This window comes from Varroa destructor, unplaced genomic scaffold (genome assembly GCF_002443255.2).
Source record: "Varroa destructor unplaced genomic scaffold, Vdes_3.0 BEIS01000005.1, whole genome shotgun sequence".
Lineage (NCBI taxonomy): Eukaryota > Metazoa > Arthropoda > Arachnida > Mesostigmata > Varroidae > Varroa > Varroa destructor.
The window spans coordinates 41624122-41643840 of NW_019211458.1; the positions used below are offsets into that span (position 1 = coordinate 41624122).

Here is a 19719-nt window from a genome sequence, read left to right on the forward strand (position 1 = left end):
TTATCGTATAATTTTCACGTATAAAATCCAGTTCCAGTTCGCTCAATACAATTGAAGTAAAGCACAGTTTATCACCCATTTCTACTAATGATTAGAATGTAGATTAATTAGATTTCTTCAACTGCAGTTATATTTTTGAGTATGACTAAACGTAACGTTCATCCTGTAAAATGACGTTATGACTGAATATGTGAGTGAATATGGCTAACTGCGGATTATTTGTACGAATCTGTGTTTCGGTAATTCGAAATGTGCTAATAGACGGAATCTGGGAGCTATTACTATCCAAGCTAACCATTTTATATGCTGTAAACATGAATGGTAGATAAGCTCAGCTTTAAATAATAATCATAGTGCAAACCTAGGTCTTTTGTACCAGCCCGGATCCTTATTTATTAGTACTTAAAAGTATAGACGTATGTTTTTATCTATCTTTTGCCTGTTCATGTTTTTCGTTTGCCATCGAGTGTTATATACTGTTAGAAAGCTCTTCCTTTTTTCTAAGCAATTTTTTCCTAAGGCATCGAGCAGCTAACTTTTACAAATTGGTAATACATTTGATAAGAAACGCAATAAACTGAAACGATTATTATTTATACCGATTTGGTAGTAAGCATTTTTGTAAAAGAGCTTATTCATTTTTTTAAAAAAACTCAAACAATATATTTATCTTTAGGTATAAGGAGTAAATAGCTTATCCGAAGAGATCTTGTTGAAAACATCAGTTGGATTTCAAAGCATGCATTTCTATTAATAGGTTATTCTATTATCTTAAACCAAATAGGAAATTTAAAGGGATTATTTGATAAACAGTCAGATATATGGCTGTTGCATTCTTCCTAGCGTTCTCTCTCAATCAACAAAAAGCTTAAAAATCAGTATAAAGAATGGCGGGACTTCTCGTTTTGGAACGTTGTATGAATAGTACTAATGCAGGGTACGGTCTGATCAAGTGCATGTGCTCGATTTAGTTCAGGCAGCTTCTTTGGCACTGTCACGCAAACTCATCCTTTGTCTCACAGGAAAAAAACAATGCGATCAGCCCTGCTGCATCCTTCGTTTTTCCATTTACGGCTTCTTATGTGGTCTAATGTGGAGCAGTTGTAACCGGTCGACACTAGACCGACGAGGAATGCTTCTCTGGTTCCATGGTAAATAAAGTCGAGAAGCAGAGAATTGGATGGAAATGGGCGGAAAACTTCAAAAGACTGCTATATCATTCATATGCGTATCGCTATCGTGTGCTTGTTATCATATTCGAGTTTCGTTCGGTCGCCTACACAGTGACTATGCGCCTGGAGCAGTTTGCCAAAATTGTGGCGTGTTCCGACGATTGTATGTCTATAATTTCTTTTTTACTCTCGTCTTTTTCATTGATCTTATTTTGAGTCGTAAGAGTTACCTTATTTATGGGTACACAAATCGGAGTAGAAGTCTCTGCACTTGTAAATATATAAGTATAGTGTGGAGCTTTGGTTTCGATTTACTTAATCTAAATTCATAGGGCAAGGATCACTTTCTAATTACTTAAAAATAGCAATAATTTATATGATTTAGAAAACGTCATTTAAACATATCGAGAGCCTTGCGGTCTGTTTTGTAATGTATACACGCAGACGCAAAATAAGGTTTAGAAATTCATTCTTTCAAGAAACAATTAATGGTGGTGCACTCAAAACGAATAAGTATTCACCTGAGCTTCTGCTACTGCGTGAATCAACTTGGTAATTAGTGAATCGAATAGACCAGAAAAGCATCCATATTGACTATTGAAGTTGCTAGCTTCATTCAGTAACTAGCCATACACACAGTTTGTTTTGTGTTGGGGGATAAGCCATCTAAAGAAGCGTTTAAAGGACATATCATATGTAAATTCCAAAAAAAAATAATTTAACAACATTCAGTAATCTGTTTGATATTGGATAAGGTCTGCTCACGTAATGATTTTGTCTCTTATTTATCGATGCTTGTATGTCAGCTCAAACATCCGTATTTGGACAAACGTCAACATTCGGGTCCCCTGCAACAACGCAACAAAGTGGCGGATTGTTCGGCAACACACAGCCGTCCGGAGGACTCTTCGGTCAAACAACACCGTCAGCATTTGGACAGGCACCTCAACAACAACAACAAGCTCCTAACTCATCATTTTCTTTCGGAGGTTTCTGACTACTACTTACAATGATATATGCTGCTGTATAGTTCTAGATAGAATTCAGGTCGACGTCTCGCGTTGCCATGTGATTAAAGCAGGAAATTCAAGTGTTACGACAAGAGACAGAATTCAATTAGTTCACAAGCGCTTGTGCCGTTAGCTGCAACTGGCGATATACTTTATTTTAGGGGTATACACATTGTTGTTACACATCTTATTGTTTCTAGTTACCCCGAATACAGTATTTTGAACGACCCGTTGTGTATGCGGGAGTTGTATCTTTTAGCTCATGGATTTGTGCTCGATTTGCCGAATACGAGGCGATTGAGCCTCTACAAATAATTGTTCTGTGCTCATTTACTCGTCATGTGAAACAATTAATCTTCGCTAAACGATAGGTTCTTCTGGTTGTTTTGGTTTTTGAACAGGCGCCCCTCAGCAAACGGCACAGCCATCGCTGTTTGGGCAACAGACAGCGCAGCAAAATGCAGCAACAAACGCATTCGGTGGTGGAGCCTTTGGAGCTCAGACAAATAGGCCAGCGTTTGGCAGTTTTGGAACGACATCCGCTGCCCCCGGCACCTCAACGGCTCCCGGTGGCCTGTTTGGAACACAGGGCACAGCAGTCCCAGGAGGTGCGTAATCTAATCAATATCTTTGACGTCTATTAGCATGCTCATTTACTTGTAGTTAGAAATCATATTAGCATAAACCTTGTACAAAACAAAATCTAAGTACATGACACACCCTGTACGTAGACCTAGTTCAAAATAAATGTCATATCTACGCGAACTTTTATATTAATAGAGGTATCATAGGCAAGTATTGAGCTATTAATCTGTTTGGCCAAAAGTGGACCTCCTCCGTTATGACTAGATTTTCTGTCATGAACAGAAAATATAAATGCCGTACTTACACTATGAGTCATGCACTTGATTGTAACCACCTTCTTTCTTTTTTCCGTAAAATATTGCATGTAAAAAATAATTTTTATTCTTTAAGGGGAGCCAAGAGCAAAATTATTAAGTAAGTATGAAATTAGTAAGTAGTACTGTAGCAGCATTGTCCTAGGTTTTTGTTGTGATGTCCCTGGCTGTTAAAGTGAAATTGCGTCACGTTGATAATAAAACACTTCCCCGTACAATTGCAGTACACAACCAATGTTACTGTCGACGATTGCTCTAGTGCAGGTTTATAAATTAACGTTCAATAAGTGTGTTCATATTTCTACTTGTCTTACTCATTCAAGCAATTATTATTATTTTTACGCTCTTATAAATCTCGCTTTTACACATCATCTGTAACGAATTCCTATTTTGTTCCCAATATCTTTTGAATAACCTATAAATTTATTTTCTTATCTGAATTACATCTTCTAGCAGCTTAGTCCATTGTCCTATTGTACATTCTACTCTCGTCCAACCTCGTCCATTCGTCCATGTCTTCGACATAGACTTTTTCAGAGTATTCTCAAGTGTATGCATGCTGTGACTGTGGGCATTGGGCTGTGATTGAATAATCATGACGATCTTGCTGTGGTCCTGATTGCTGATGTCTCACAATTGTGTGTGCCTATGTGTGTTTTTCATGTCGACATTCAATCTTGTCGTATCTCAATACAGGCTTGTTTGGTAACGTGGTGTCCTCAACGACTGGTAGCGGTGTGTTCGGTGGAACGGGCAGCGCTTTTGGGGGCGTTGGCGTTGGGGTCGCGCCTGTCGGCACTACCATTCCGTTCAAAGTTGTAACGGGCACTGACACCATGATGAAGAATGGCACTACCCAGAATATCCAGACCCAACATCAATGTATATCGTGCATGAAGGAGTACGAGAACAAATCCCTCGAGGAGCTGCGTGTCGAGGACTATATGGCTAACAGGAAACATGGCTCCCAGAATGCCGGGGGCGCATTTGGCACAACCGCTCAGAATCCGGCAGGTGCCGGCCTCTTCGGTACTAGCGGTGGTGGATTCAGCTTTGGTAATACGGCCACACAAAATAAACCCCTCTTCGGCAGCGGCACCTCAGGCTTCGGAGCGACAATCACGCAAAGTGAGTAGATGAATAGCAGATGGGGACGCAACAACGAAACAACTAAAATAACAACAAAAAAAACAAACCACAGAAAATAAAACCACAAACCCTTCGAAGACTTGTGTCGTACTGAATCGACATTATATGGGGTGCGTGAATTTGTCAAGAAAGCGTGTGGCCCAAGATAGTCTCATTCGAGCTGACTGTAGGAAGGGTGGGTTTAACCAACGTTTACTGCGTAAGACAGTAAAGGGGCGGGCCGCAACTGAGTGGGCTGCAGTCGGATATTGAGGTTAGCATTCTCTGGGGGCCCAGTGTCGGTTGGTGTGATATATCATGAATAAATTTTAACGCTATTCACGCTATAAGGAGGCTTGCGCGTTCAAAAATGAAATCCTGAAATTGGTTCCCGCTAATCGAAGTTGGGACAGGGCAAGAAAAGACAATTTATCACCCAAATGGATCACCTGAAGATGATGCACGAAGTTCCTAACGAACCTGAACGTTAAGTCAGCCCAGCTTGTTACGAAAGGGCGGTATAACTGCTAGAAAAGTTTCAGGGCCCGTTTTGTTAAACGAGCTATAAATTTGGTTTCTGAAACTATTGCTTCTTTAAGGTAGATGCTTTGCCGAGACAGCGATTTCTCGTTTCCACTTTAGTACTATCATGCTGTCTATACGTCGGCGTGGTGTTTCTTTTCGCCCTTTCCCGTTTTTTTTTTGTTTGTTTCTTTCAAATATGTGCTGCTTCACTCGGCTTCCGTTAAGCTAAAACATTTTTTAATAGTATATTATCCGCTATAATATGGCAAAAATGAATCAGCTTCATTATGTATCGAAAAATCGAAAGGAATTTTAAGTTAGCAAGCGTTTTTTTAAACACACGGTTCTCTACTCGGATTACATCTCTATTTGAAATAATCCGTCATTCGAATCAACTAGAACGATGACTGGCTCTCACTCGATTCAGTTGTTTATAGTATATACTCAATGGCAATAAGAACTCATAAGTTTGCTTTTCTACCGGAATTCTGTGGCGAAAAAGTATTCTCTGTGAAATGCAAACCGTCATTTCCAGAGTTCTTATTATTCATTCTTATTGTTAATTATTCAGCTAACTGTTTTTGTTTGTCTTTTTGTTCCCGATTTTAATGTCATAGCAGCGACCAACGCATTCGGTACACCAAATCAAGTTGTTTCAGCGCCATTTGGAGCCCCCGCGTCATCCGCGCCATCAATTTTCGGGGCAACCACAACGACGACCGGAGGTTTCGGAGGATTCGGGACGGCGCAAAAGCCAGCATTTGGAGGCTTCGGCACGACGCCTGCATCTAGTACCCAGCCTGGAGCCACTGGTAAGTAATGACGCAAATATTATTCGTGATTGTTCTATAAAATAGTATTACTGCAAAGGAGAGCTTCCGAGCTACTGTAGCACTAGTGACTTTGATCTGCAATTCAATTCAGTTTCAGTTTAAGAAACACAACTTATTTTTCACGAAATGAAAATCCTCAGTCAAATTGTGTTCTGAGCTTCGCTTTCTTCTTGTTGTTTTTTCACGCTTTATGTAAAATGGTGGTCTACGATTTACAATGTGTATGTTTGTTCCGGTCCGACTCGGATTTCTAGGCGCCTTCGGAGCCGCAAAGCCATTTGGTGCAACGGGGGGTTTTGGCACAACCGGGACTACACCATTCGGAGCTCCTGCAACTGGCGTAGGAGCCCAAGCAGGTGTCAAACCTACGGGTCTCGGCTTCGGAGCAGGTCAAACAGGCTTTAGCATGACGCCGGGAACATCGACGTTTGGCGCTCCGGTAGCTTCATCAACAGCGTTTAGCTTCGGGACAACAACAACTACTGCATCAACTAGCCTGTTTGGTGGGAAGCCAACAACAGCTGGTGGCTTCGGTACTTCAACCCCGTTTTCATTTGGCAACGCAACATCTGGGTTCGGTGCTGCTGCAACGCCCACGGTAACTAAGCCTTTCGGAAGCTTTGGGAGCCCGGCACAAAATACTTTCGGAACTAATCTCGGAGGAGGTATGGATCGATGAAAGAAAGTCAAATAGCACACCGAACTCATTTATTCACTTTTGTGAGCTAGCATTTTAAACACTATACATCTAGAACTTGGCGTATTACGTTTTATACGTTATCCTATACCATACATATGACGATTTCACGAACCTGGCTAAAGCTACTGTCAAAAGACAATGACAAGATTTAGGAATCACTGGGTTATTTAGAGCCATTTCTTATTGTATTATACATTATATAACGTGCTACTGTTGTTGTACTGTTGTTTGATTAGTTACCTATTTAGGAGCGAGCTTGTAGGCAGCGAGAAACATGGTACAAATCACAATTGTTTTTATTTAGTACAAGCACAATATTCATCAAGTTCATGGAACTCACTCTGTCTGCATAGACGATGGTGAGAACCCTGCGCTGCATAGTTGGTTACTAGACTTCTGTTTGACCTTGTCTGGTGCATACGACATGGCCCCCGTTCGATGGAAATCATGATCGAATTCTATCAAACGAGGATCATGACGGAATTTTCTACATCATTTTACCAGGCTTTCTTGGAGTGATGGTGTTTCCGATAGGTTAAAGCGGCGACGGAGGTCCTCGGCGAACAGTGACGTCCCTGCCAAGAGGTAGACAGGCCTTATATGAGCTGTCCGATGCAATCCCATGGCTTTTTGTCCAGTTCAAATATTTGAGATTCTCTACTGTGAGGCCATCCCAGATTAAGCTCACCCCGAGTACGCAACTTTGAGGTCGAAAAAGTCGCAAAGCGCTTACGAGTGACAATCGGTAGGGGCTAAGTATTGAAGACGAAACGAAGCCTTTCTACATCTTTCTGTAATATGCTGGGAGAAACTTCGGCCGTTATACGAGATCAACAATTTTAGGTAGGTGAATCGACTCATATACATCAGTTCGGCCGGTTTGAGAAGTATAGCAGGCTACAACTTTGCCGCCTCTCGATTTCATTGTTTTGGTTAAGCTGTTGGTCAGTTTCGATACGGCAAAATGTAATTTAGGTAGGGCCTGCTGCACGCGAAAGCAGCTGCTCTCTTATATAGCTAAATTGTGTGTAAAGGATGACTTTTACTATATTTGTGAGCCTACATATCTTGTCGGGCAAATCTTTAAGCAAGACTAAGAACAAAAGAGGGCTCAAATTATTACTTTAAGCGTCTGGGAAAACGCTGACAGCTCCGACATGCTATCGTCGATTGTAACCCTGTTCTCTTGAAGTATCGCTACTATTAAGTTCACCACGTTTGAGGGAACGCCGATGTCAACTTGGATCTTCAGGACTAAATTCCTAGCGGAATAATGGAAAACAGCTTTGTAATCCGCAAACACTGTGTAGATACATTGCCGAAGGCTAGTAAAAATACGCTCGATATCGATATCGGCAAATAGGGCCTTCCACGCTGTTTTGGTCGAATGCTTTCTCGTGAATCGATGTTGCCCCTTGGGTACCGCATCCGCACGTTCCAAGAGTACGTTTAGTTTCATTGCCAAACAGATATGAGAAAAGTTTGTAGCAGACGCTTTTCTTCACAATCCCGCGCCACGATGTCGGTTGACTGGGATTGCTTTTGCTTTCTGGGATAACAAAAAGGTTGCATCCCTCCAATCAACAGCAAGCGATCCGACACAGAGACGTTCAACGAAGAAAGTAGTCCTGCCTTGCGACAACCTCTCGATGATTTTGAGGTGCTCATTTCAAATCCATCCGGTCCCGATGCTTTCTTTAAGCATAAGCTCTCGAACGTCTGAGCCATTTTCAGAACTGTGAACTCTTGAGTCAGCCATTTTGCATTCGCCTGTTATCGATGTGCTGAGTGGTAAGATCCTCTAAGGTACGATGTAATTAGATTAGAACATTTTAGCAAAGTGGTCGAGAATTACTGTTGAACCAATGGGACGCGATGCAGGTCTGTGGTGGCCAAACAATTTGCATGGCTGCGGTTCCGCCTTTCTTATGAGAACAGCCTTCTATTATTACAGGATTTTTCCGCCGGGTAACATGTATCTTCCTTCAAATTAGTCCGGAAGCTGCGGCCAGTGGTCCGCTGTCGGTTGTAAAAAACCAAATAAACAAAGCAAGGACGTAGTGTTCTTTATATTGCATACTGTAGCTAAAAAATATAAATATTATGGGTAACTCATAATAGTGCGATGAAATTAAAACTAAGCGGTTGAATACCACATGATGCTTCCTTGTGTTGCCCGCTTTGGCTACGTCAGACGTTCCACGGCTGTTGTTTATTGCTTAATGTGTAACGTTTTGGTTCTATATTAAGTCTTCTTTACGAAGAAAGACAGACATTCAATACTAAGCTTGTTTTTCTTTCTTGTCGTACTCGAAATCTTTCAGGTTACAACACTATGGGAATGACGTTCGGCCCACCCGCACAAAATCAACCTGCTCCTAATCCTCTAGCTCAGTCTCTGGAAAATATGCGTGCTCAACAACTTGTGTTAATGACATCGATACCACTCGCTGGCAGCGACTCATTCTTTAAGGTAGACATGAAAAAGGACCAACTTCGACCAACATCTTTAGCTTCGCAGAAAGCTGTCATCGAGGATATTTCCGTCAAGCCACGAACAATGCCTATAACCAAGGTGAAAGTGACGCCGGTCAGCCTGGGTTCGAGCAATATTAGCAATTCGTCACTATTTGCTGGTCTCGAAGACAGCGATGCGAGTCCGCTAAAAATACAGAGTCCGAAAAGGTTTACTATCAAGCCAAAAAGCCCGCCGGATAACGTACTTAGTCTATCTTTCTTTGACGTACCACTTAACAGTCCGTTATCAGATGCGCGAGGATCAAGTGCGAACGTAACATCAGCTGGAAGCGGCGTAGTCAGTGGCGCAGAAGCCGGTCCGTCCTCTACATGTACACCCCTTAGGGGTTCCACTGGTCTTGATTCAAGTGGCGGTAGTGGTCGAGAACAAAGAAAAGGCGCAGCTAATGACACTATTCGAGAAGATGATACCGCGTTAGTTGTTAGAAATGGTCATATGGAACAAACGATTCTCGGCGCAGAGGCTAACAAGGAGAACGAGAATCGCGTTGGAATCACTTTGCGCCGGCCTGGCTACTATACGAAGCCGCCACTGTCCGCATTGAGACTTGACGGCGCTGGCCAATGCTGGGTTGAGGACTTTACAATTGGCCGTACAGGTTACGGCTCCGTGATGTTCCCTGGCAGAATGGACGTGCATGGGTTAGATCTCGACAGTACTGTCGTGTTTCGCCGTAAAGAGATTACTGTTTATCCTGATGAGTCAAAAAAACCTGAGCTCGGTCAGGGCCTTAACAGACGGGCCGAGGTATCACTCGACGACGTTTATCCGATTCGAAAGTCGACGACAGAGAAAGAGCTGATCACAAATCCAGAAGAACTAATTGCATCTGGGTGGAGGCGACGTCTCGAGCTGTACACAGTCAAAATGGGTGCCAAGTTTCTCGATTACGATGAAAACACGGGTCGCTGGTCGTTTCGCGTCGATCATTTTAGTCGGTACGGACTTATCGACGAGTCTGACGACGAAGTAGAAATGGTTGAAACGAGGCCATTACCTCAGCAAGCAACGCTGCAGTTACAGCAGCAACAATACCAGCAACATCAACACCAGCAGCAAGATGCTTCAAATTTAAGAAAAATTCCTGTAGGAATATCCTCCGAGGAGAAGCAGATTAAGATATCAAGCGATGAGGATGTAGATCGCATGATGCATGTGACACTTGCAGCTGACAATGTGCTACCCACCGACAATTATCTCTTTTCGCCTGCGTCGTACCAGGTTAGTCAATGCCTGAATCGGGGAGGGCAAATATACCTCTGGGGCTCTAATCATGTGCCGGTTAATAAGATATATTGCACTAGTGAGATTACATTCATCATGTACTGCGTAATGGTTAAGGTCTTAGCACGTAGACTGCGAGTTGATCGAGGGATATGTTTAAAATGTTGGAGCGTTAAAGCAAAAGCAATGAAAAAGATTGACGAGAAAATTAATAGATAAAGTATTAATCAGTTCCACGACAAAATAGTATTTGTCATGCAGGTTGCTTGGAGGCATAAACAATTTGTCCTGCTTCTACTGTAGACGTAATATATCTATAATAACCTGAACTAATGGGTAGCTCAGTACCAGACGACCATGCGATAATATGCCATCATTAAGTTTATTATCAAACAGTATGATGCAATTCATGAACAGTTAATGATATATAAATGTTGTGTATGAAGCCTATATATATGTAGCGCCATGCACGTTACGAAAGATCGATTGGTGTACGTCATAAAAATCATCAAAACAACCGAGCAGCGTTGTAAGATTAAGATAGGCTTTTTCATACTCTTCGCGTGTGTAAGGGATAATATAATACTATGGGCTATAGTATTTAACTTTGGGTCAGTTGAGATCTGTTATTTTTACCATTCGCTAATGATGACAGTGACACTGCAGGCGTGTTGACTTTACTTATTCTTGCCGTATATACATGATGTAATTTTGTAGCTTGTTAAAAAAGGTAAGTTTGTAAGATGGAAAGCAGGCGGCAGGTGATTTCTAAAGCTCATTAGATTTAGGCCCCTTTAAAAGGTGTAAAGCCGTGTTGCATACTAATTTGTGTATCGCTATTCAATAGCAGTTGTCCACTCCTCAGCACCTGGGCACTTGTGCATCGAGCGGTTCGTCTCTACGGGTCAGTTTCGTTCTCATGTAGATATTATCTTTTCGTGTTTTGTGCGACTAGTTGAACTCACTGATTTCATTCAAGCCAGTACAGCCAAATGGTATTTGAAGACGTAATCACGTATAAGCTGCACTTAGCATTTGTCCAATTTGGATAAGCTCTGTATCCAGCTGTTAAAAATTAATATTTTCTGCGTTTTTCGAGATGCATTTGTGCAATTTTTTATGCATTACATCTAACTTTATGCAAAGCCGAAATGTTTTTCAGTATTCGGCTTCAATAAGACCGAAACTCAACTAATTATTGTCTCCCTTAGAAGCTTACACATACAATTTGGTAATTAAGGAAGTATAAAAAATTTCATATTTGTGCTATATTTTTTTCAGAGTAGAGGTCATTTCGCCTGAACAGTCGCACAAGCTGAAAGTACCAATATGTTTGTTGTTTATTGTTGCCCAGTGACGACGGTACATTATCCTTGCTGTCTACGACTACGAATTCTGATCGGTCTATGTACGAAATGATTGTCATGTATTACAGATGTGCCATTCAATGCAGCTGAAAGATGGAGAACTACAGGGTATGAAGGCTTCGTTGTTTTTGAATGAGATGGACGAAGAGGAACGAGAGTTCCGCGATCCAGCAAAGGGTGATATCGTCGACCAGTGGAGTAGCCAACAACAACAACCGTGTCATCAGGCCTACCCGATAAAGACGCAACCGAACGCGTGCCTTGTAGACTCGGCGTTGAAACCAATGATGGGTGACCGCGATACCAACGAGACATTGTTGGGTAAAAGCCCTACGAAGCAGCAGGACGTTGCATTACGAGCTGATAGGATTCATCAGCCCGTGGGAGTACCTCTTTCGGCTAAAAAAAATGTTGTAGACATACACGATGAATTTATAAGTAAGTTTGATAAGTTTCCCACGAGTCATACAAACTCCGATCCATTGGAAAGATGCCAAGTCGTCCACACCGCCGCTAGATTCGAAGTCGAACGGGTACCCGATGAAGCGTCGATCTATTCCTCTATTGGCGCCAATATCTACCCGAATGAGTTGGCAGGTTTTAATCGACTACGAATGCGCCCGTTTCTTCATCAGTGGACGCTTGCGAGGCTGTCAGATAAGACTTTAAGCCGTCCTCTTAATATTGCAATGCTTGGCCATACATCGGGCGCATCATCGGTTTCATTTGAGAAAGTCAATTTTCGGGGGTCCACTGAAACTCTAACAGAACTCATGAGGGTTCAGTTAAATAACTCTAATGTGTCATTCGACTCTAACGGACTCCCGTTATACGCACCGAAAGTCGGTGTTACGTTACTCCAAGACCACATACGCCGCCTGGCCGACCAACAGGACCTCCTCGAAACGGAATTGCTCAACACGCTGAAGCTATGTGATGCTCTCTGGGGTGATAGTGTTCCCGATTCGACCGACCTCGTTCAAATGGAGGCTTCCCGCAAGAGAGCGCTCTCTGCATGGATTACCGGAGTTATGGAGGGTGTCGTAGCTCAGGAGGTCGCCTCATCAGAAAATCGACTTCAGGCGATCATCAGCTTGTTGAGTGGGCATCAAATCGCGGCAGCCTGTGACGAGGCTGTTGCGCAGGGCGACTATAATCTCGCTACGCTCATAGCACAGGCTGGTCATGATCAGATAACAAAGCAAATCGCTAAAAGTATGTGCCTCCAATGGAGCGAATCACAGAACGACCAGATGATTGACGCCGAAAGGCTTCGCATATACGCACTATTATCTGGCTATCCTAGATGGACACTGAGTGATGGCACGGAAGTGAACGTATGCGCCGGACTTGACTGGTTGCGTTGCTTTGCCCTTCATCTGTGGTATTTATGCCCATCGAACATGAGTATCGCAGAAGTCCTAAGTGAGTACGAACAGGGGGCCCAACAGTATGCCACCAATCCCGAAGTGAAATACGGTCCAGAAGAAAGCGACGTTCATCAACATTATCAGAACCCTTTGCACGTATGTTTTCAGCTCATTCGGTTATTTACCGATTCGAGCCAGACAGTGGAAAAAATTTTATGCCCCGACACCGTTCTTAGCGTACATTCTCAGTTGGAATACCGCCATTGCTGGTTGCTTGGTCTGGTGTTACAAAGCCTTGAATACCAGGTGCCCTGCGCGGAAGAACTGCACGTGCGCATAGCTTGCCAACTAGAGGCCCAAGGTTTGTGGCAATGGGCTGTTTTCGCTCTGCTCCACATAGGCAATCCGCAAAGACGACAGAAGTGTGTGTATGATCTTATCTGTCGGCACGCCACTGCCACTGTAGAGCTATCTGAAATGGACTGTTTTTTGACTAACACATTGAAGGTCCCGGCAACATTGATCTACAAAGCAAAGGCCCTATGTGCTAGCTACGAAGGCCGACGCGTCAACCAGACCAAGCTGTTGATCTTGGCTGAGGAATTAAATGAAGCTCATGAGGTGCTCAGTAATCATCTCGCCGTAAAAGCCATCATCAACGAACAGTACTCACTGCTTGCAGATCTGCTACAGAAGTTGAGCACAGGGAGCGTTAAAATACCCAATTGGAATCAACGTGGCAGGGTCTATCTCAACTATATTCAGTTGACAGCCCTCCTAAAAGAAGTTCTTGCCGCCAAGGACGATGAAAAGGCCATCGAGCGCATCATTTCAGGAACCGACCACACTCTTGAAAGTGTTCTAGCGTCATTAACGTCAAAAATCTCACGCCTTCCGAGTGGGACTGCTGAACAGCGTCTTTGCCAAATCGAAATGTCAAAAACGACTTTTACCGCATACAAAACTGTTCTTACAGTAAAAAGCATGTCAGACCCCCACCTTAAAAACAGCGCAGTCCGTGCTATATGCCAGCTGCTCAGAAAACTGGCATTGCCAGAGGACACAGTTGCGCAGGAATTTCGGAAACTCTCCGAAGAATATCCCGAATACCTTCCGTATATGGAGGTATGAAATAAAGTAAATGACATAATTTGCTAAGGCAACGCGCAGCCGATTCGAGCAAAAACAGGTATCGACAGCAGTTGGCAAGCGAATGAAACATCATGTTCTGAAACTGTGAACTTTGTAACAAGCTTATGAATAGATATTCAGTCAATTTGTCATTGTGTATCTGTATGTATGGGTGTGGATGAACAATAATAGCGTTATTGCAGAAAAAACGAAGGATCTGAAGATGAAGTCAAAATATGTGAAATATGTATTCAAGGGCGGGAGATGTGTCCTTCGACCTCTTTAGCGTTAGAATACATAGGGCCCTCGATAGACGGTGCGATATTGTATCGATAACGTGATTTCGATGGTATTAACAATGCATTTTTTTTATATAACTAAATACGTGCCACCGTATATAATGACGGCAAGAAATCTATACCAGTGGACTACGTGTAGCATGTTTTCATTGACTACTGCAGCGGCCAAAAGTGCTGTGGTGTAAACTAAAAATGCTAGAAATAATTTCGGAAAAAATTATCTTGTATATGAAGAAATGTATTTCCACAAAGTGCTGTGTAACGAGTGAATAAAGTGGATTTATTAAATCTTGTGTTATTAGATGAGTATATTTCATATATATAGATACATCTATTGAGTAGCAGGGACCTACACGGTGGAGTATGTATTTCGACCTACCAGTACGAGCAAAAAAATTATGTATTTTACAAAAATGTTTCAATTGAAACGTTTGAATATGTTAGAAGTATCGCTTCTAATGGTCACGTTCATTAAATATAACCACCATCTTTTTCATACAAATGGGATCTGAGGCACTCTCTAATTATTAAAGTATTTCTTCTTTTGCATAATAACAGTGTATCAAGTCGTATTGGTATGTGTAAACTCCTTAAAATGTTGCCAAATATGTTACATACAAAAAGCTATGGGTGGATAGCAGATCAACCGTCCAAGAAAGTAAAGCTTCAAAACGACTACATTAATCCAAATGAGACAGCGCTGAAAATCTCAAAAACACTAATTATTGAAGCTTACGTGGACAATTAAATCGGCTATTGATATTCTGAAATTTAAATCTGTTACACAAAATTTAGACGGATCAACAATATTTTTTAATCCCCTTTGATGAATTTTCAAACCCTTACTGAAAATATTCAGGTTTGCCTTATGCACATTTCAGAAGCTGCATGAAAACTGGCAATACTATAGCCTGTCGATTTTGGGCAAAGAGTAGGTTTTTAATCTTGGTAATGGTAATGTTTCGTTTTGTCTGAAGATATTGTGCAACAGCTGATCTTCACTCAAATTGCAAACACGACGTACTATTCCCACGATGAATTTTTGTTATTCCATAAGAAACTGACTGTCTATTAGTGTCATAAATAACAGATGAACGGGCGTCCGCTGTGACAAACAGCCCAACAGTCTGTCCGATTTGTAACATTACTTTTATTATCGAAATTATTTCACTTCATAGTTAACGTATCACATATACGTAGCTAGTAAATATTAGAACTCAATCAGCAGTTGACATTACATCATTGTATTACAAAATATTAGAAAAACTTACAGGCCCACAAAAGTTAGTGTAAATATATTAAATATGAGCTAGTTAAATGAGAAATTACGTATGCGTTCCTGTAGTTGCCTTTAAGTGTTGTTTTTTCAACTTAATCTTGGTTGTGCCCGTTTAGCATTCCCTGACGTTTGCAGTACTCACGAGATGTTTAATTAGCTACATTTGACACACCTAGATACTACATGGTTCAGAAACTGCTTTAACGAAAGTTTATGCGCCGCCATTTCCAAAGGTTTTTATCTACTTATAAATTACTAACTACTACCAAATAACTTGCCTAACAGATTAAAATTAAATAAAAATAAAATTAAATAAAAATAAATAATAACCTTAAAATAAAATTAAAAGAACGAAAATGGCCAGTTAAATAATTTGATTGTTTGCATTTGTGGAAAAAATCTCATTATTATCCGCGTTTCCCAGTGAATTTAATGTGAATAATGAATTTAATACCACCCTTCTAGTAAATAGTAGAGTTAATACTAATACTTTAATAAAGTTAATACTAATACTTAATTATGGTAATGTATAATAAAGACAAGCTTTGGTCACATATGATTTGTTGCATAATTTATTTACAGTTCGCGTACGAACGATGAGGCTCATTGGACAATAAACGGCGGCCAGCTTCTCCGCATGGGTCGATCACAGGCGCACCTTGTGATATGGAGACCGCCTTGTCAATTGATATAAATAGGCAAAGTTACAAGGATATTATACAAACTAAACGCTAACTAATTATCATACATCAGACATTCTATTAATATTGTTTTCGTGCGCAAAACTATTTAGGCTAAACAGTCGTACGTCGAAACACCGGTTCCATTCATAGAAGCCCATGGGAAATGCCTAATTCAAAACAAATCTGTTTCTTAGCTCGGCAATTGGTCGGCAAAAATTGGTCCTTTGACTGGCAGCGGCATATCTATGTATTTTTACAAGGTGGATTGGCTTTCCTACACTCACATCCGATGCTGTTAGCAGCTAATCAGTTTATTGTACAACCCTAAAACATAAAAACAACAGTGTTTTCGTACTGTACTAGAAAAGCATCCACTGACCTCCACAGGGACAGCACCGCAGCCATCTCTGTTCCCACGCTCGCATAACACTTAAATTCTGGCTCGATCTAAGCATCGACAAGCTGAAGCAACGCGTACACTTTCTCACTTGGACAACATGCTTTCCCAGTGAAATGTGCCGAACAATGTCTGTATGTGAGGTGCTCCGCACGGACCCCTCAACGGTTCCAGCTGTTTTATGGTGATGAGTGGCGACAAAATCCGCCATCATACCAAACTCCAATGCTAACGGAAGTGGTTGAACAAACAGCGCTGGTCCACAGACGCCTTCGTGTGAATGGCTGGCTAGGTCTAGGGATGGTATAAGAATTTGGGATGGAAGTACACTGCACTCCTCTAGCAACGTCGCGTCCGGTTCCGAGCCATGATTTATCAGCGTTTTCGTGAGTAGCTTGAAGAGAACGCCAAGCACATCTAGATTTTCCGTCATACGCGTATACACCGGCAAGCAACTCTCTGACAACAGACCCCACATACGGAAAATTACCAACAGTTCTCGGATGGTGTTAATGCTCTTTGCATCTTGGATGAGACCACCACCAGGAAAACGTTGTCGGTGGCATATCTGCAAAAATAGAAACGGCAAATCCAACGATACAAAGTTCAGTGATTTGTAAGCGTTAGGAACCACGTACATTTTAGGATCTTCTTGTACATAAAGATAATGAACTATGTTGACGAGACCAACTACTTTATCTTGAATATATTTAAAGAAAAAGAGGTAGGAGGAAAAATAACCAGAAAAAGAGGTTATTTTTCTAAAGTAATGCTTAACGACAGCATCGAAAGTAAAATTCAATACACTTAACTTACCTGTAATGGCAGTGAAGCCATGAGATGTAAGGCTAAGTCAGAAACCCACTGAACATGATGTTGAACTGAAGGAAGAATAGCTGGTTCAACAAAAAATTCCCTCGTGTCGAGATTCACAAGAACTTTGTCCATTGTGTTGCTTACTTGCGCGCGATCATTGATTAACGCCGATAGCGTATCTGCTGGACCTCCATCTGGTTTCGTCTCCCTAGGTCGAAGTAATGCCTTAATTCCGCAGCTCACGGCCGACAACATCATCTGAGCATGGCAATCACCTGCCTTTATAAAACCCATGTTTAGAAGACGATACAGGCTGCCTTTGATGGCTAGAAAGCGACTTTCATAGAACTGTTGTATGCCAGGAGGTTGTTTATCAAAAACCTCGCAAAGTTTTTCAGACACCTTCTCGATGAGGCCTGGTCGTAGGCTTACAAGAACATCCCACCAGTCAACTCCTGTACATGACAAAATGCAGTAATAATTACTATAACATAGATGCCACTAGTATAATACGTGAACACTTAAGGTGCTGAGCAAAGACAACGGTAATTTATTGTTTAATAAGACTATAACGGAAAGCGATTCACTCAGCAAGAACTAACCTGTAATAAGACAGTATTCGAGAACAGTCGCTGCAAACGGCACGCTTATAGGTGCTCCTGGCTCGGTAACTGGTGGTAATCTGAATAGCGCTAGCTGTGATAGGCTGTCGATAGCAATAAGTACACATCCTGTGTGACTGATACACATATATGATATTTGTCCATGCTGTTGACTCTTGATTGCATGAGGACTAACCATAGTGCTTACACTACTTAAACACGTTAGCTTTTCACGGGCAAAGCATTTGACACTGTGATCCTTAAATGCAACGACTATACACGACTGTGGTCGACTTAGCTCGTAGAGGCTGAGCCGCGGGGTTGCAAGTGCCGCCACCGGTGAAGCGTGCGAACTTACAGCGTGTAACCTCCAGCTGACACTTGTTCTGTTCTCGCATTTGCCGACAAGCGGATGCAAACTAACTGTTTCCTCCGTAAGTTCCCATAGCTCTAGTATGCCTTGCTGACCGTTCGTAACTGATACAACGACGGCATCCGAGGCTTCCTTTAGAACACATCGAAGGTGGGTGACTCTTCGATAGCCTTCTTCATTTTGCGAATTCGGACAGAAACCGGAAAACGGCTCAATATTTATTTGACATTTGTCCTGATCCATGACGAGCACAATAGCGAAGCATCGAACTGGAGAACGTGACAGACCATCGCTGCAGATAGCAATAATCGACCCGTTTTTACCGTAATTAAGGTCGACAAGCTGTAGTCGATTGCGAAAGTATGTTAACGGCTGTGACGAAGAAACTATCGAATTATCACCGCACAATAGGACAACACACACAAGACCCGATGCACTAATTGCCAGACATCCCTCAGATCGTTTGCCACCCATTCGCTTCATTGATGGTTCGAACTTCAGATGAGAGTATTTCTCCAGATACATGCAACTATCCTTTTTCTCTATATTCACAGCGACTTTCTTGCCGCTATGAAACCAGACGCCGGCAAGCAGATGTTCCCCGGGAAACTTTGTTGTTGACACTAGAGTCCACTGGTTGAGTAGAAAGTTGTTCATCTGAAAGATGAGGATAGAACCAACAGCGTCGCCAACCATAAGTCTCGTGCCACTTGAGTCCCATTCAAGACAAGTAATCTCCTCGTTATGGTTAAGGACTTGCCACGGATGCCAAGGCGTATTCAGATCTACAACGTACACCCCGAACGACAGAACTCTACCAGGACCATCCAGAGAATCGGCTGTGAATGCCAGTGCACTTCGAGACGATACGGAACACTTTAAAGCTCTCTCTCGCCATTCCGCATTCGGAAGCGAGGACGGTCTTCGAAACACGGAGTAAACTTGCTCCATGATGTACCTAGTAGATTCGGGCCCGCCCGGTAATCACCTTGAATGCAGGACTAAGATTAGTGTGACCACTATCGTATGAGCATTATCTATGGTCTGTTTCTACATTACCGGCTTTTCACATGCCGCAAACCCTGCGAACACATTACAACTATATTCAATTGTAAACAACGGCTCATTCATCAACAACCATCGACACGCCATCAAGTCGATGGGTAGCCGTAGAGCGGTTGCGGGCTGTTGAAATCTTGGCATAATATCGTCTGCTTCAAATGTTCGCGCCTTGCTTACGCGTTGCATGCGTAAAAGCAGCTTATACACTGCGTATAAAGATGTTTTATACGCAGTGTATAAGGCCCCTCAGTCCCTATAAGCTTCGAGTTTTTCAGAAGAGACGGCTACAAATAAGTACAATATATATATA

The 19719-nt window shown here is 42.1% G+C and overlaps 2 protein-coding genes across 7 annotated transcripts in view; one reads left to right on the top strand and one right to left on the bottom strand.

Annotated features, from left to right (window-relative positions):
• The window catches only part of Nup98-96 (nuclear pore complex protein Nup98-96), a 40165-nt gene extending 25667 nt beyond the window's left edge, over positions 1-14498 (top strand). For 4 of the 6 annotated variants that reach the window (XM_086991662.1, XM_086991661.1, XM_086991663.1 and 1 more), the window contains 8 exons: positions 1979-2161; positions 2584-2790; positions 3778-4209; positions 5352-5546; positions 5822-6232; positions 8592-10027; positions 10878-10934; positions 11466-14498. In XM_086991662.1, the coding sequence (XP_086847788.1) occupies positions 1979-2161; positions 2584-2790; positions 3778-4209; positions 5352-5546; positions 5822-6232; positions 8592-10027; positions 10878-10934; positions 11466-13898 (5354 nt within the window). In that variant the 3' untranslated portion in view covers positions 13899-14498. The remainder of the gene's footprint in view (positions 1-1978; positions 2162-2583; positions 2791-3777; positions 4210-5351; positions 5547-5821; positions 6233-8591; positions 10028-10877; positions 10935-11465) is intronic. The other 2 variants (XM_086991664.1, XM_022806976.2) reach the window with 2 other exon arrangements.
• A 1522-nt stretch (positions 14499-16020) lies between these two features.
• On the bottom strand, positions 16021-19475 carry MED16 (mediator complex subunit 16). Its single transcript, XM_086991665.1, has 4 exons — positions 17975-19475; positions 17373-17827; positions 16539-17124; positions 16021-16153 (listed from the first exon to the last, which is right to left on the bottom strand). Exons 1-4 carry the CDS (start codon positions 19296-19298, stop codon positions 16080-16082), a joined length of 2439 nt encoding a protein of 812 aa, XP_086847791.1. The 5' UTR covers positions 19299-19475; the 3' UTR covers positions 16021-16079.
• Positions 19476-19719: the final 244 nt, after the last annotated feature.